A 16,483-nucleotide genomic window follows, 5' to 3' on the forward strand; every position below is an offset into this window, starting at 1 on the left:
TCAGCAGTTGCAACTGAAATGCAGAAATCTCTGAGGCTCGAGTCTGAAGTGACTCGTATTATATCACACAGAATGTTTGTGTTAGAACAAATGATGCTGATTTTTGCAGCAGTGGTGACACAGAATGGTCTTTCTTAGAAGACCTTTAAGATCACAGAGTCCAACCATTTCACCAATTTACCATTTGAATTTATTGCACTCAAACTTCATCGCAATAGTAAAAGGGCCTAAGTTTTTCCGGATGTGTATTATAAGCAATTATTTAGTAGCAGATGTCACAGTTAATGTCTCTGTTCCCCAGGGAGATGACAGCCTGTCTGTGATAGCCGGTGAATCAGCTACAGAAATGGTGAGTTTTATTAATGGTGCGCTCTGGACTAATGCCTTAAAAGGCCTCTTAGCCTGCACTCACTATGCCTGTGTGATGCCTCTCGGTCAATCAGACACCCTTTGGAGAGGAGAGCTAACATTATCGCAACATAGATTAATTCAAAAACATCCTTCGGTTGCAGATGTAATTCTGGCTTCTCAATTCTCAGCACTGGGGCTGCAAATGATGTGTGGCTTCATTTCGTTGTTCATTCGCGTTACAGGCCCAAGTAATCCTTTTACGGAGTTTTCATGGAATTGACCAAGTCTGTCCTTTAGCTAAATGGTTCTACAGATCAGCCTCTGCTCCATGATCATCTTGCTGCTGCCCCTATTTAATACTGATAGGGAAGGTCTTAGTGTTCTGTGCAAGAATAGGCTGTTTTTTACCTGCAGCATAAAACTCCAGGAGGTACCACCTTAATTCTGGTGACTGTTGCTGTGGCCAAATCTATGTATACTTAATGCTATAGTTGTATTTTCTATAGAAACAGCAGAAGATTTTTGTATTATTAGAACAAATGATCTCAACACAAAATGGAGATTGAAGCCACTTTTGGAATTATATGCTGAACTCTTCAAAGAGTGGAGTCTTTTAAATACATACAAAAATTATATCTGTCTTCCAGAAATTAAAGAAGAAAATTTTTCACAAGCCTCCAAAGTCACCAAGTAAGTTTCCGAAATTTTTATTTCTTTTCCCGTTATTGTGGAACAAGACTGATTTGTGGGACACAGGAACTGGAAGATTTACTTGAAACAACATCTTGTTCTCTGAAGTCACTGGTGTGTGCAAAGCCCACGTATCTGAGATTTGTTCTGTAACCGCAATGTTAGACTTCTGCGGGCTAAACAGTGAAGTTTATGGGGCAGTTGTAATTCTTGGATCTGCAGCATAAACTGCCCCCTTCTAAGGGCAAGCATTTGGAGTGTCTTTTTGGAGAAATGCTGATACTTGCTGTGTAGAAAGAATCTAGAATTACTGGAGCTACCCACCAACGAGTGGACATCTGTGTTTGTTGTTTTGGTTGTTGTCTGTTCTCTGATTACTGTGAGGAAATCACAGTGGATCAGTAGCTATAGAGTTACCTCTGTTTAGCCAAGGGATTTTTCTCATTGATAGGACCTTTGTGTGTGCATTCATGGATGGTCAATTTAGTGTATGAATTTAGATGTGCAGATATTTTAGGGAGGCCTATCCAAACTGTGCGTTGAGTCATATTGCTGTCACTGTGTCTCTTTCTAAGCCTCTTCATTTTCTGGTATTGGATTTTATTTTTTGCGATTTTTTTTTTTTTTTTTCTTAGGTGAATGTCCCTTTGCTGCCTATAAGCCGGTATGAAGTATGCTGTTAAATTCTGTTTTTATAAGTTATAGGACTGTGTCTAGGAACCTTGACTCGCAAGACAAAGCATTTTTGAGACCTTGAGCTTTTTAAGGCAACATTGAGGTATTTTCTTTTGTTACAGAGTCTCCCTATAGCTCTAGCATACAACTGTATCCTAAAAAAGCTGCAGTTTGCCATTCTCTGCAGGGAACAGGCACTGCACATCTCGAGAGGGTAGCAGTAAAAATCCCGAGGCAGATGTGGCTGGGATCCCTGAAAGAAGGTATAGTATAGAAACTTCATCTGCATGTATGGATAAAATTCAGCATTGTGCACAGCTTAACATATAAACTCTTGAAAAACAGATTTGTACTTGATTATAGGCTACATAGGAAGCCATCTCACTATTATTTATTTGGGTGGTTGGAATTATCTGATGTTGAGCACTGGAATTTATAGAGGGAATAATTAACAGCATCTGGAGCTTTCTATGTTGCATTTGCTCAGAATAAATCCTCTAATTTAATTCACAATTATCCCTGATTTTTGCATTTTTTTTGTTCCAGGAATGAGCCATCCTCTGAAATCAGATGTTGACATGGGGCATATGCGAACTAATGTTTCTAGTAGCACTCCAGAATATTTGAAGGAAGCTCTAGGAATGAAGAAGCCAAAACATTCTCGTTCTTCTAGCAATGGTAAACTATGTAATGCTGTGGTAGATAAAAGTTAATGATCTTTTTTCCACGTAAAAACACACACTGCTTAAAATCTTAGTTTTAGTAATGCAAGAGCCATTTCAGTTGAGCCTGTATTAAAATACACATGTTAAGACATGCTCCATGAGGTACTTTTTAAGATTTCTAAATTGGATAAGACAGGGGTTTCCAAATTTTTTTAAGCAATGAAATCATTATTAGCTTTCAGAACTTCCTGCAAATTGCCGCAGCTGAAAACGTTGTAAATATCCTGTGGCTCAATGGGCCAGCTGTGGACAATTTCTTGTGACTTTGCAAAACATAGTTTAGGAACCATTGATAGAAACCATCTGCTTGCCTGAAACTCAATGTAATTGACTCCTTTTACTTCTTCTCTAGAAAGTATTTTATCGTATGGTTGTGATATTAAAATCAATTGAGTTTTATGAGAAGAGAAAAAATTAAAACTTCTATCCTGGTTTTCTTAAAGGAGAAGTAAACTTAAAAATCCCACTTCCATTTAAAATGACACCTATACTGTTCCTAATAATACACAGTTTCTGGCTACTTTATGAATTGTAGACTTTTACACATTAGGTATAAATACAGAAATGTTTTCTGGACATCTTTTAGAAATCTTGAGTAAAGATTTGTTGAGATGAGAAGGCTGCTGTCTTCTGTGAAGTATGTCTCTTTGCTGAGATGGATATTGTAATATAGTACCAAAGAGAAGTAATTAGGATAAATTTGCTGTATAATCTAGCAGAAGTTTAATACATTTCCATTTCTAAATTTAATTGCTGATTTCTCTTCTTCTTCAAAAAAAGCCTACTTTCCAATCTGGTGCTGTTCTAGGTATTTTCCTTTAACTGTAAGGTTTCTGGTTAGTTAAAAATCTCTTTCAGATGAGCTTATCTTGCATACCTTTCTCTGTAGGATACATTCCTGGAACTCCAGACTACAAAGAAAAAGAAGATATGTATGATGAAATTATAGAACTGAAAAAGGTACCGTCTCTCTGATACTTAGGTAGAAAGTCATAGCATTGCTCCATCCACCTGTAGATGTCCAGGCCTTATTGGTTCAGAATACTTCAGTTTCTGCAACTGGGACATCCACCAGATTTTTCTTTTTTAATGTAAGGCTAAACTAAACTTGTGTCTGTTTAAGGGAATTCCATTGTTCTTATGGTGTGATAGATACTTCTGAGTGCTGGATGAGGAAGCCTTGAAGTATACCCAGTCCTGAACCCCAGCCATGGCCCTAGCTGGATGCTGAAAAGGTTCATTTAGTTTCTTAGTCCTTCCACCTCCTTTTTTTTTTTCCCCGCCCCCCCCCCCTTCCCAGCTATTACACATCACATTTTAACAAATGTCATTTGAGTTTAGAGCAGTGTATGAAAGTTGAGGACTGGGCATGTTGGACACTAGGGATACCTGTAGACAAATGTCTCGGCTGTTGTAGATCATTTGTGTAAGGTTGCCTTTCTGTTAAACCTTTTCCTTTTATCTTTGCCCTGTCACCTCCGTTGTCTGTCAGCCCTGGGCCAGTGTGATGGTCTCTCTCTATTTTCTTTTGCTTCATTCTCACCATTGTAATTGGATTGTTATTGACATCAAAAGGTGTTTCCAGATGAAAACTCGGCGTGTTTCCATTGCTGAAATGTGCCTATGATTTCCCTCCCCTTTTAGACAATACAAGCTCAGAAAAAGGAGGGAGATCGAATGAAAACTAAGCTCCGTCGACTAGAGGAGGACAACAATAGAAAGGATAAACAGATTGAACAACTGTTGGATCCTTTCAGGGTGACTGTCTCTTGGGGGGACAAAAGTGGGGCAAAAGAGTGCTGAGCAGTATGATCCTCTTCTTGTTTCTCTAGATTTCAGGAGTCTGTAGTGTGTTTGCTCCTGGGAAGGATGAACTTGAATATGAGAGGTTGTAGTTTGGTGCAAAGGGATTTCTGGTTTGTCTATCTCAGCTCACCAGTTCTCCTTCAAAGAAAGATCATGGCGTGACATGCAAATACATTTATTTAGCAAAAGTCTTTCAGATTCGGAAGATAAAATTAAGATGCTGTCTCTTTATAGTCCCATTTTGTGAATATTTTGCCTGAGACTAGAAGGGGGTCATCTTCTTGCATGGTGACTGATGCATGTGGTCCTGAGACCTGAACTAGGAAGCAACAGATGAGCCTTATTGTCAGACTCATGAGCCTGAGCGGCATTTAGAGTCATAGAAAACCTGAATTTCACTGAATTCCTTGTGGCTGTCACTTGCTGTGTGCAGCTCTGCATCTTGGGAGAAGTGTGCTAATTCAAAACAATGAGCATAGAGACTTCAGAACTTAAGCTGCTGGTCTGTGAAATGACAGTGGAGATGAGCAGGTTAGAAAATTCTGTGGAAAGAGCCAGCAGCAGTGAGTAAAGTAGCAAGGCTGGTCATTTGCTTTGTGTGTCTTTTCTTGTAGGGCTCTGAGCTGGCACGAACCTTGTCGGAAAAGATGACTGACAACGGATTGGTAATAGCTTCCTCATTACTATTTGCTTTCATTTTTCTTTTTTTCCCTTCTTACCAAGCTAAAACAACACTGATTAATTAAAATCAAGTAAGAAAGAATAAGCATGTAATCATTATTTCTATAGTCAGGTAAGAAACCAGTAACAAAGATCTGGAATGGACATTATTTTAGGGAAACTTCTTTGTCATTGTCCTGAATCTAGTCAGGGAGCATTCTCTCTATTTGCTGCTTTGAATTTAGCAGGGTAATGGGCAGAGTTGGTTTTATTTAATGATTGTGTATAAATATTATTAAGCTGGTTATGTTACCACAGATACGTTAGGGTTCTCATTTCATTAGTGTTCTCTTTGTCACAGGGTAGCAGACATGAGCATGATTTACCAAGTACTGAAGTATGTAGGAATAAGTATGTCTGTTTAGGTACAACTTGTAAAAACAGGGCAAGATTATGGAGAAATAGAACTTCAGTGAAGAAATGGATTATTCTGGGACTCATGAGCTCTTTGTTCTTCTTGTAGGTGGTTAGCGCATTAAAGCAGAAGATTCTCAAGCTAGAACAACAGTGCAAGGAGAAAGATAACGCTATTAAGTATGACTTTGGGGGAGATAGAGGCTTGTATGGATGAGATAATAAAGAGAATTTGAAATCCATGATATTTTTCATCTCTGTTCTTCTATTCTTTAAGACATTTTAATAAACACTGAGAACTTATTAGCAATGATAAACCACCCACCCAGAAACTGTAAACTGACAGATGTTGCAGTGTCTTTGCTGGTCTGACTGGATTATTTTTTCAGCAAATTTCAGGCAAACATGAAGACCACTAATTTGGAAGAAACAAGGATAGCTATGGAAACCTACTATGAAGAGGTACATCTGACAGGTCCTTCAGCGTCGGAGCAGGGGAGTTGTTGAACGGAAGTTAGTGGTTGGACTTGATAGTCTTAAAGGTCTCTTCCAACCGAACTGATTCTATGATTATATGGAATGTTTTTGATGGGTTGGAATCAGATTTTCGTAGATATTTTCGTAAGGTTTTTCACTATGTGTAGTTGGAGTTTTTTCCTCGATAAGTTGAGTGTGTTAATCAAAAAAGGGGAAATAAAGGAAGTAATGTATATCCATAAGTTTAGTGTCTAGATGAAAGCCAGTATAACAGTAGCCTGATTTTCAGTGAGGGCATCATTGCTTCTGGCCAAAGAGTCGTCTTCTGATTTTTGCCAAATGGACAAATGCGTTGCAGTGGGAATGTCAGCTCCGTAATGAAATCTATATTTCATATTTCACAGGTTCATCGTCTCCAACTCCTCCTGACAAAATCTGAGACTCTGAGGAAAAAGTATGTTTAATTCTTTTGAGGCAAATGTTTGGGTATGTGTGTTTGCTGTATCACTCCTAGCACTTCAACTGATGGGAAACAACTGCATGGGAAGAATTTACTTTGTTGTTCAGATTGTTGGATTTGCTTTTTGGTACTGTGTTGGTTGGCTTCACAGCTTTGACATATGTCCTAGTCACAATTTTCTTTTTTCTTGTCGACAGATCATTTTGTAGATATGGGGAAAAAATAGTAAAGCTATTTAAAAAGTACATTAAACTTCTGAATATGTATTTCTGTTAAATAAAATCCATCTTCCCCTATAATGACACCTATTCCAGCGTCACTGGTGATTGAAATAAACTCGCTAGATGTTTGACATTTTACTCTTGAGCCACTTTTGCACCTTGCTCAAAGGTGTGTGCTGCTAAGAAGGTATTTTGGAGTAAACACCATTTTCCTGTGGTAGAAGAGAGACTGATCTGCAGGTCAGGATAGCTTTTGTGACCTATCTGTGAGTGGCACTAGTAAGACACTGTCAGAGAAGCTTGTACTACTGCTTGTCACTAGTGTGCAGGTGTGTACACGGTGGTGAGGGTGAACAGCCTATAGAGGAAATAAAAAACCACAAAGGCAAAAGACAGAGCTCCAGTAAGAGAGCAAATTCAAAGTGTCTCTATGCAAGTGAGCGTTATTCGAACTGACAAGAGGATAATAGTCTTGTGGGATCGGAAAATTTGTTACCACATCACTTCAAAATATCCTTGCCCTCCTAGTGTTGAGTAGAGGCAACTGTCTCAATTTGGGGTGTAATTATTTAGATTGCTCAAAACATATGAGAACTCTGTACAGGTCATTCTGTATGCTGCTTGTGTTTCCCTAATTCGCTGTCTGTCGTCGACTGAAAACTGCAATTTGTTTTGTCACTATTATTAAAAAAAAAGTACTCTTTTGGCTCAGGCGTGCCATGACGAGCCTCTCGAGGCTGTAAGCCATCACACCTAATTTATTTATAGGTAAAAGTGAGTCATCAGGTCTCTTCATTGTCCTCGTTTATTCATAGCTTCAAAAAGCCATGGTCAGGGCAGTCTCTCTCCATTATGTGACTGTCAGTCTCTTCATGAGAGGCAGAGCACTGCAATAATAAAGGATGTTGAAGGTCAGGACTCTGGCAGATAGAAAGAGTTGTAGGGGAGTGTTTCTTTCATGATGCTTGTCTAGGTTATTTCTGGCTGAAGTGAATGGCGTTTAGCTTCTCTTTTTCAGTGTTAATGCTGAAATGTGATCATTTATGCATGAAGCATGTAGCTAGAAACTAGGCAACCTTTGAAATCCTCATTGTGGTCTGCAGGCCTTTCATTTAGGTTTTGATGAGCCTGAAATCATGGCACTTGGTGGTACAGTTATGATTTTTGTCATGTCCTGGTTTTGGTGGCATGTTGTGGTTTTGTGTTTCACTTTTTTTCCCCTCCTGCCTGGGACAGCTGTATGAATGGTCATCTGTGACATCTGGACAGGATCATTTGATGATCTTATGGCTTCACTTCCTTTTAATTTCCAAAAGGTAGATTAGATTCCACTTTTCACTCTGATATGCTAATTGTAGACTGTCTCCCCCTTTGCTTTGTACCTTACATGTACCCTTACACTCCAGGGGATGGGATGTAAGATTCCTTCACGAGCTGTTCTGTGGTTGTCATTGGCAGTGGCATTTGTCCAAAAGTAGGTCCATCAGTTACTTAAGACCTTTGTTTCCAGGAGTGTGGTTTGTTTTTTTTTTCTCATAGCAATAAAGAGGTATTCCATCTCAGCAGAAATCTGCTTTGTGAACAAACTTCAACTTTGTGTGTCTATAAGCTGACATTTCTTCACCTTTTTATTAGAAAAATTGAAAGAGCAAATAAAAATTGAAACTGTTATAACACATAGCAGGTTTTCTTTCCCTTTCCTGATGCCTTTTACTCCCACCATGTCAATGTTAGCTGTATTCTGCAAATCTCTTTCAAATCTCTCATTGACTGAAATGTATCTTAAATGAAGAAACAAATTTCTCTGGGGTTTACTTCACAGCAATAGTTTCTTCTACGTTAGAGCAACATTCACAGTTATCTGAAAATACGCTTGTGTGTTGGATTCATTGGAGAGTTATTCCATCTATGTCTAACCCTCTCTCTCTCTCCCAGTCTCTTTCTGTCTGTTGAGTGAAAGAAAGCCATTCCCAGCATGCAGGGTAGCCCCCCTGTGCTGAACAGTTTTCAGAGGAGTCTCCCAATTGGCTGAAGATAAATGTTTTTAAATCAGCAGTCTGCAGAGCACTGGTAAAGCATTATAAGGTTGGTTAAGAAAACAAATAGAAATCCAACTAAGTAAAACCCATACCAGCACCTTTGTTTAGGCGTTAATAAAGAAGAGGCAGGGAGGAAGTAGAAGTAATAAACTTTCAAAGATTCAAAGTATCTTTTTTCTTTGGTGCAAATTAAAGCAATTATGGAAGTTTTGAGCAAGGTGGTCTTTACACATTTTCTCCTTAAAGAGTGAGTAACTCCTCAAGTAAAGAATGTTGAGAAATGCTTTTGGGGGATGCTGAGACAGTTAACTTAGCCAGCTGACTTGAATAGTGAGGCTGTTCAGCTTTCTTTAATGCTGCTGCTTTGTTCTCTGCTTTCAAGTTCACTTTCTGGTTTTGACCCTGTTTCCAAGTAGAGAGGGTGGAGATACTCAAAAACACCTGAAGGCGTTGAATGCTGCTGTCCTGAGACTATCCAGGAACATGGAGGAGCTGCAGAATGAGAACCGGAGGCTGAGAGAAGATCTAGACCGTGTACTGAGCAGTTCTCCTTCAGATAAAACAAAAAGTACGTGCTGAAAACTTGGTGAGCCAAGGGGCGACCATTTTCATTTTTTCATTGCTGCAAAGTTTGGGTTCAGAGGTCTTTAGAAGGCCTTTTTGTAGGAACAGAAGTTCCAAAAAGCAAGAACGATGTTGACTCACTGATACAATTCCATGTTTAAAGCTTTGTTGTTGTGTTTAGATTGTAGTGAGTGGAGCAGACAGAGGCTGGTGAGGCGGATTTTGGAACTAGAAAAAGTAAGTGGTGATAATCATGTGGCTGTCTTACCTCTCTTCATGCAGAAAATGCAGAACCACTGGCTGGGGCTGGTGGCATTAAGTCCTTCAGTGTATCAGCCTTGTGCGTTCTGGCTCACACATGCAGATTACGTCTGTACCATGTGCCCTTTCTCTCTTTTTTCTGATCTTTTGTCATGGCCTAAATAAAATAATTTCATGCTTAATTTTGTTTTTTCTTTTGTATAAACTTACCCTATTTAGAAAGTACGTGCTGTGGAGAGCACCAGGGTGTCCTCAGCAGATAGCGAGTCACCACCATTACGTGCTGAGTCATCTTCGCCTCCTGTAGACCTGGATCACACAGCCTCTCAACAGGTAGACCGTGCTGAGGAATGTCGTCACCTCCAAGGGCTGGTGAAGAAACTGAAGAGTGATAGGAAGGCACTTCAAAATCTCCTGCTCGATAAAGAGTAAGTGCGACTCTTGTCTGAGACGTTGTTCTTTTGTCGGTGTGAATTCTGTAATTTCCTATCACCTTATGAAACGATATAATCAGTCTTTCATGTTTTCAGCAAGAAAACAAATTCTGAGGGTCCCTTCAGCTTTTGTTTCAAAAGCTTGTTCTAGTCCTACTAGAGTTGTAAAATTACATTGCAGAAAAAAGTCAGTGAGAGGATGGAAAGTTGAGAGATTCTGATTGTTTGTTAATGCATTTTTCAAGACGTACTTTTCTGCCAACCACACTGAAAAGCCTTTGAAAGATCATATGTCACTATGCAGCGCTTCTTGCAAGCATTTTGCTCTGAAAATTTTCCTTGTTTTCTCCACTTTTGTTGTCCGGATCCACCACTTTCTCCATTGGAGCTTTGCCTTCTGCCGTATGATGCACTGAGACTTCTTTTCTCCCCAGTGAGCAATTGGTTTGCAGTTTGTATTGCTTGGACTCATTTGGTGTGTCAGTGCATAGGGGCAGGCAGGTTAATCTGCTCAGAGGTGGAGATGTGCACACAACTACGTGGTGTTGATAAGACACTCTGCCTCCTGTGTCAGCTGCCTCTGAACAAAAACACAGAATGGGAGCGTGTGAAGAGGCCCTTTGCTTCTGAACAATGTCTGTCTGCATTTTGTTTAAGGGGAAAAATAAGACATATAGTTACTCTACACATTCAAGAAAACCTGTTGTATTTAGAAGTCTAAACACAAAATAACTGCTTTGTTGTATGGAGATCTTAAGCATCGCTTAGATTTCCTTATACCTTTGTAGATCAGATATCAAGCAGTTACTGCAGGCTAAGGCTGAAGTGGAGCTGGAGCTGCAGAAGTGGCAGAATAAGATGGAAGAAAAGAGTACAGAAGAGCAGACTTTAAGGTATTGTACTGGACAGTAGATTCTTTCAGAACCCAGAAAATACCTGTTAAAGTATAATTCTCTTTTGAAGTGGCTCAAAATCCGTAGGACTTTGTGGGCGTGACCCCTGGCCGGTCCAGGAAGAAGCCCAATTAGCCTGCTGTCAGTCAGCAGCAGGAGGTGTGTTGTTTAGGAGCAGACAGAGAGGCTGCGTCAATGGGTGATTGGAGAGCCGGCTCATCTCTGGGCAGGAGAGTGAACTTGAAGCCAATCCAAGTAAAGCACGTAAAGCAAAACACTCCACTGGAAACTATAAATCTATGTGATAAGAGAAGCAGCGGCAGTTGTTGCAGTTGTATTTCAATAGAGGCTTGCTGTGCACACAAGCTGTTGTCGCGTTGTCCGCCCGGACTATTCACGACGACTGGTGATCCACCACAGGACTTCATCTGAAGTGCAAGAAGCTGGGGGTTCGTTTAGGCAGAACTGTTTTGGAGGGATGGAGTAAGTTACTAGGGGAAGAAATCTACAGAGAGGTTTTAGATGAAGTGGAAGATCAAGTAGCATAGTAAAAATGAGAATTAAATTGTAATAAAAAATAAGACAAATGAAAAAAAAATACCTGGTTGGACTTCAACACACTTTTTCTAAGAGAAAACTGTAATTTCTTTACCTTAGCCTCTGCTTCTAGACCATTGCCAATATGTCATTCCACTTCATGTATTCTGTGTAACTGTTGATAATAATCCTGTGCAAGGAGGGCAAAATGAAATTATTTCATTATTGCTTTCTAAGAAAGAACTTTAACAAATATGAAACTGTAGCAGATCTAGTGCAATATGAATAGTATCAAGGGTACCCTTGTAAACTTGGGACTTTGTAAATTTAACATAAGGCTGTGCTATCACAACTTGAGAATTGATGTTACGGGTCTGTTACTATGAGAATATGTATTGTGTTATCATGAGCAGTTTCCGCTTTTGGCCTTTGAAAAAAACCAAAACAACCAAATTTTAAGAAACAGGTTCAGTATTTGCAGGAACAACTGGAAATTTCTAACTATAAATATCTTTGCTTTTCCAACCATAGCGAAGAGATCCAGAACCTGACACAGAAAGTGTGGAAACTGGAGTCAAAATTGGAGGAGGAGAAGAAACAAATGCCAGAAGATATAATGGAAAAGCTTCACAAGGTACAGACACATGTTTTTTTCCCTTTCATCTAACTAATATATAGCTGCTAGTGGTGTTTCTTCAGAGAGGCATTAAATCTTGTCATACAGCTTTGGAATGATGGTTAATTCCCAGCATTTATGGGTAAGTTGTTTCAACAATTACCACTGCAACTTGGGTTGGTTTTCTTTTTTTTCTTTTTTTTTTTTTTTTTTTTTTTTTTTTTTTTTTTTTTTTTTTTTTTTTTTTTTTTTGGAGCTGTTCTTTTACCTACCTCACCATCTCACTTTTCTTATTCAGAGGAATGCTGCAAAAAGCTTAGATTTCTGAGTGTTTGGGGGTTTTGCCTTACTTAAAAAAAAAAAATTGTGGTTTTGCTTTTATCTTCTTATGACATCTGAACCTGGTAGCTGATTTCAGGCCAATTTTGTAGAGGGAGGGAGGTCTTGTAAGAGCTGGCAGTTAGATAAAGGATGGACACACAGGTGAGTGTGCTTACTGGCAGACTGGAAAAAGCCAAAATCCCCTTTTCAATGATTTTTGTGATGCTCCGGTGATTATTTAGGGCACTTGTGCTGTCCAGTCAGAAAATACTCACTAGCCTTTCTGTTTGGATGGAAGTGAGGTAGTTCTTCATGGGAAGGTTTATAGGATGTAGAGCACTCACCATGAAAACTGAGGGTTTGTTTTCAAGTCCACTGCTGGTGTGACACCGTATTTGAGTAAAGAATCAAGGAAGATGTCAGTACAATAAAATAAACCCTTATCCCCTTTGAATTGAAGGTTTTCTGGAGTTGAGGTATTCATAATCTCTTACTTCTGCATTTTCCAGCATCTAGTAAATATATTTGTGCATTTGTTAATCCTGTGCAGTCTGGAATGGGGCTCTGTAATCAGCTGGGGTTATGTCATGAAGTATAACTGAGCTCGATAACTTTGCAATCATCTGTCCCTCTGCCAAATGGTGTAACTGGCCAGTAGAGATGAATGGGCACTGACAGATGTGCTTTCAGATGCAGTTGGTCATGTAAATCTCATTTCACGAAAAGCTAGTCGAAAATCATTACTGGGGACTTAGATCCTATGTACTTAAAAATAAATAGGCCCTGAAATACAGGTAGTAAAAATAGGAATAAAAATGTCCAGTAGCTGAAGAGGGTTCTGGTTTTTGATATACTGGGCAATTCTTTAGATTCTTTTTTGTATGTTATAGGCTGTATGCTAGAGGATGTTTTGAATACCAACTAACTTGAGTCTTTAAAAACAGCCAACAAACAGTTCCTTTTTTTCCTCTGCAGACTATATATATTCTTGGCAAGTTACCATCCATTTATTGAAATGTTCCCATTATTTGTAATTATCACGAAGTTCCTACCAATTTTTCATTTTAATAGTAGGTTGTCATTTTTAATATAACATGATCCATTTGCTAAACTTAAGCCTGTAACTCAGCGTTTTTAGGTTATAAATAAATCCTTTTCACAGAATCAAGAGGGCTTTTTTCAGAGTCTGTAAAATCTCTTGTTCCTTTTCTTAAAATTTTACACCAACAAATTACTTTTAAAATTGCAGTTAACTTCTGGTAAGTGAGGCATGACAATTAGTATGGGATAATTAGGGAAATAACTGGAACAAAATCTTGTTTTGCTCTTGGTTTCTTTCTTTTTCCTCTGATTAATGTCTTGAAGATAGAAGAGCAGAGTTATGCCGATTTACAGAAGCTCTCCATCTTGTTGGTGTGCTATGATGACCAACTCATCAGTAAGCTTAAAGAGATGATTCTGGGGCCAATTGCCAGGATGACATGAGAGAGCTCCCCAGTTAATTAACACTAGTCTCTCCTGGAGAAGAATTGCAAAATAGGTATCCGGACATTTGTCCTCAGTCTGTCGATAACATATAAAGCATTCCTGATGAACAAAGCAGTGGGTTCTGCTATTGGAGCTCTTAGTGCTTTAGCCACACATAGAAAAATAGGACTATGTGTAACTGAAACCCCTTCTGTTCACGTGCCCCACTAACAGCTAAAATGGGGACAGGGATGTGTTTCACTGTAACAGTCATCTAGGTGATGAGTTTGAACATGAGCAATATTCAGAACTAAGAGTTTCCTCTTCAACTTCCTTCCACTCTGCAGACAGGACGAGCGCTGAACAGCTCTGGTGCTGATTTTTCTGCATCATTTGTAACCTGTTTCCCTCAGAATTCCAACCTGTGTCTTTCGTGTACTAAGTTTAAGACTCTCCTTTGCAGTCTTCACCAGTCTACATGGTTAAAGGCAAAGAAGATCACAGGAAGGAGCAAGCAGCCAAAATCATCCAGAGGCGGTGGAGGAGGTACCAAAACAAGGTGAGGTTCTCCTGCCAGGAAACAGTGAGGACATCCCCCTCCGGATCTTACTCTTGTTTTAGCAGTAACCTGCTGCCGGCCTCCAGGAACTGCAGCAGCGTTTGAGTTTTCAGGGGGAGGTGGAACAGGTACTTATGTGTGTTTTAATTTGGGGGGACAGTTTGGAAAATCTTTATTAGGTAAAACATGTATATATTTGTGCCATTAATATGGGCATTTTTCATTTCAGAAAGAAGAAATTGCTGTAGATGAGGTGAGTGTTTGACACCCAGTAAAATGGTAAACAATTTAATTTTTAAACAATTTAATTTTTGTTACAAAGCACAAACAAAACTTTTTAAAGAGGTTTAGTTGTATTATGAGGTTGTATTATGAACTGTTGTACCAAGACCGTGTTTGTCCTTCAGGCTGGCTCATGATCTACCTTCTGACATCCTGGTTTCATTTGATGTATCTTGTCAAAGTGTTCCCCTTTCATTCTTGTGTTTTCTGTACTTGGTACCTTCTGCAAGATGAACACTTCTGGAAGTCTGAACAAAATTTGGTTCGAACAGACAGGAAAGGTTTTTTTTCTACATTAGGTAATTCTAATACTGCTTTTGTTTTCACTGTGAGTCTTCAGGAGGATTTGGAGTAGGAATTTGAAGCCTTTGCTAAGAAGAAACCTCTCTGAGTATTATGGAGAAATTGGCTTTGACAATCTTGTCACTTTCAGATAAATGTTTTGCACAAAGATTTTTGATTAAACTGTTTTTTCAAATAGCACAGTGTAGTATCTGACATTTGTTTCTTCTGGGATATTAAAAACCCTTTCTTTTAGAAATCAGAACAAATTCTAACCATACAGTGCAAACATTGTTTTACATCTAGATGCTTTTTGTTGAGAATCCAGTAAAATCTCTGAGAGGAGAAGTTTATGTTCACCGCGATCACCGTAATGGTTTGCCTTGATCTCTGATCATACCAGAGCATCACAGAGCCTGCTGGGCAGCCAGAGTCTAATATGGGAACAGGAGCACGTTGCTCTGTTTGAAATACAGGCTAGCGCTGGCAGCTAGAACTTAACTGCATTTGATAAGATCAGTCATGAACACCTCCCAGGTTGAAGTTAAACCACGGAGGTGTGTGTCTATGCGTTATCACAGGCTGAGGATTCTCTGGATTGCAGCAGAGTACCTGTGAAGTAATGGGGATGTATGTGTCCCTTAAACACGAAAATGTCAAGACATTAAAGAATTTCCATTGCACAGAAAAAAGTTATTTTCCCCATGTGCCTTTTCCCTCTGGATTCTTGTTTTGATTTATAGCCACCATCTTTCAAAGGATTAACATCTACTTCTTTCTTTCCATGCTAGGCTGTTGTTATGCTTCAGGCAGCTTTCAGAGGACATTTAGCTCGACAGGAACTGTTACTGAATGATGGGATTCGTGATGCAAAATCTCACAACAAGGTAATTGCTGGGGCCAGTGGGTATCCAGGCATCCCGTTATGTTTAGGTTACAGTGTAAAGCATTATACTTCCAGACTTAATTCTCTGCATCATCTGGTGATGTTTTAATGCACTCGTTGGCAGCACCACTATAATTCCAGAAGGGTACCAAGCTCATTCCCTAGCATCCCTTTCCATCTTCTTTAGTTCAGTTTTTCTTAGAAGTAAAGCTTGAAGTTCTCTGCATTATAGCCTGTAACTAGGTCTCCTCTTTTGTTCTGGTTCTCCCATCAGCTAATAATGCATCCTGTAACTCTTTAATTTGAAGTGCTATCAAAAACTGTACTTGCTCTCAAGTGTTCACTACTGAATCATTGTAGTAATAGACAAGCCTTTGTCACTGAAGTTTAGAAATAAGAGTTTGGAAAGCATCTGTGATTGGATTGAAAAGTAAAGGAGTCTGGCATGTGGCATGCTCAACAAAGACTTAGTGTCCTGTCAACATCAGACTCACTCCAGATTGCTCAGTTCTGAATATGGAACAATTTCCTTATCAATTAAACATCTAGTTTCTGTAGATCATTTGCCAACTTGTATAAATATCTCTTGGACCTTTAGCAGGCTGAAGTTAGTTTATAATTCTCCATCCAGGTTGTCCATCTGGTTGCACTTTTATTTTAGTAAACTGGCCCAGTGTAGTAGGTCTGATTGCTTTTGCCTGATACAAGCAGATCTATCCATGGTGAAGGTTTCCTTGCCTCCTTTGACTTCAAAAGGTTTCCTTCCTGGAAAATAAATGAACTTTCCTTGCAGGCATCTGCTCTTTCATTAATTGAATACAGATGCTTCAAAGCTTGTATAATGATCAGATTTGCATTTCCTG

At 39.2% G+C, this 16,483-nt stretch overlaps 1 protein-coding gene across 1 annotated transcript in view; it reads left to right on the forward strand.

The window, feature by feature from the left end:
* Positions 1 to 301: 301 nt before the first annotated feature.
* IQCE (IQ motif containing E) overlaps positions 302 to 16,483 on the forward strand; it is a gene marked incomplete at its 5' end in the record, with an annotated part of 21,752 nt that continues 5,570 nt past the window's right edge. The window contains 18 exons of the mRNA XM_010131978.1: positions 302 to 349; positions 999 to 1,041; positions 1,839 to 1,979; positions 2,263 to 2,394; positions 3,331 to 3,401; positions 4,086 to 4,199; positions 4,862 to 4,912; positions 5,431 to 5,501; positions 5,711 to 5,783; positions 6,203 to 6,252; positions 8,932 to 9,086; positions 9,264 to 9,319; positions 9,563 to 9,771; positions 10,566 to 10,670; positions 11,739 to 11,841; positions 14,075 to 14,170; positions 14,400 to 14,423; positions 15,526 to 15,621. Coding sequence (XP_010130280.1) covers positions 302 to 349; positions 999 to 1,041; positions 1,839 to 1,979; positions 2,263 to 2,394; positions 3,331 to 3,401; positions 4,086 to 4,199; positions 4,862 to 4,912; positions 5,431 to 5,501; positions 5,711 to 5,783; positions 6,203 to 6,252; positions 8,932 to 9,086; positions 9,264 to 9,319; positions 9,563 to 9,771; positions 10,566 to 10,670; positions 11,739 to 11,841; positions 14,075 to 14,170; positions 14,400 to 14,423; positions 15,526 to 15,621 — 1,638 coding nt within the window. The remainder of the gene's footprint in view (positions 350 to 998; positions 1,042 to 1,838; positions 1,980 to 2,262; positions 2,395 to 3,330; positions 3,402 to 4,085; positions 4,200 to 4,861; positions 4,913 to 5,430; positions 5,502 to 5,710; positions 5,784 to 6,202; positions 6,253 to 8,931; positions 9,087 to 9,263; positions 9,320 to 9,562; positions 9,772 to 10,565; positions 10,671 to 11,738; positions 11,842 to 14,074; positions 14,171 to 14,399; positions 14,424 to 15,525; positions 15,622 to 16,483) is intronic.

Source organism: Buceros rhinoceros, unplaced genomic scaffold (assembly GCF_000710305.1).
Source record: "Buceros rhinoceros silvestris isolate BGI_N320 unplaced genomic scaffold, ASM71030v1 scaffold11502, whole genome shotgun sequence".
NCBI lineage: Eukaryota > Metazoa > Chordata > Aves > Bucerotiformes > Bucerotidae > Buceros > Buceros rhinoceros.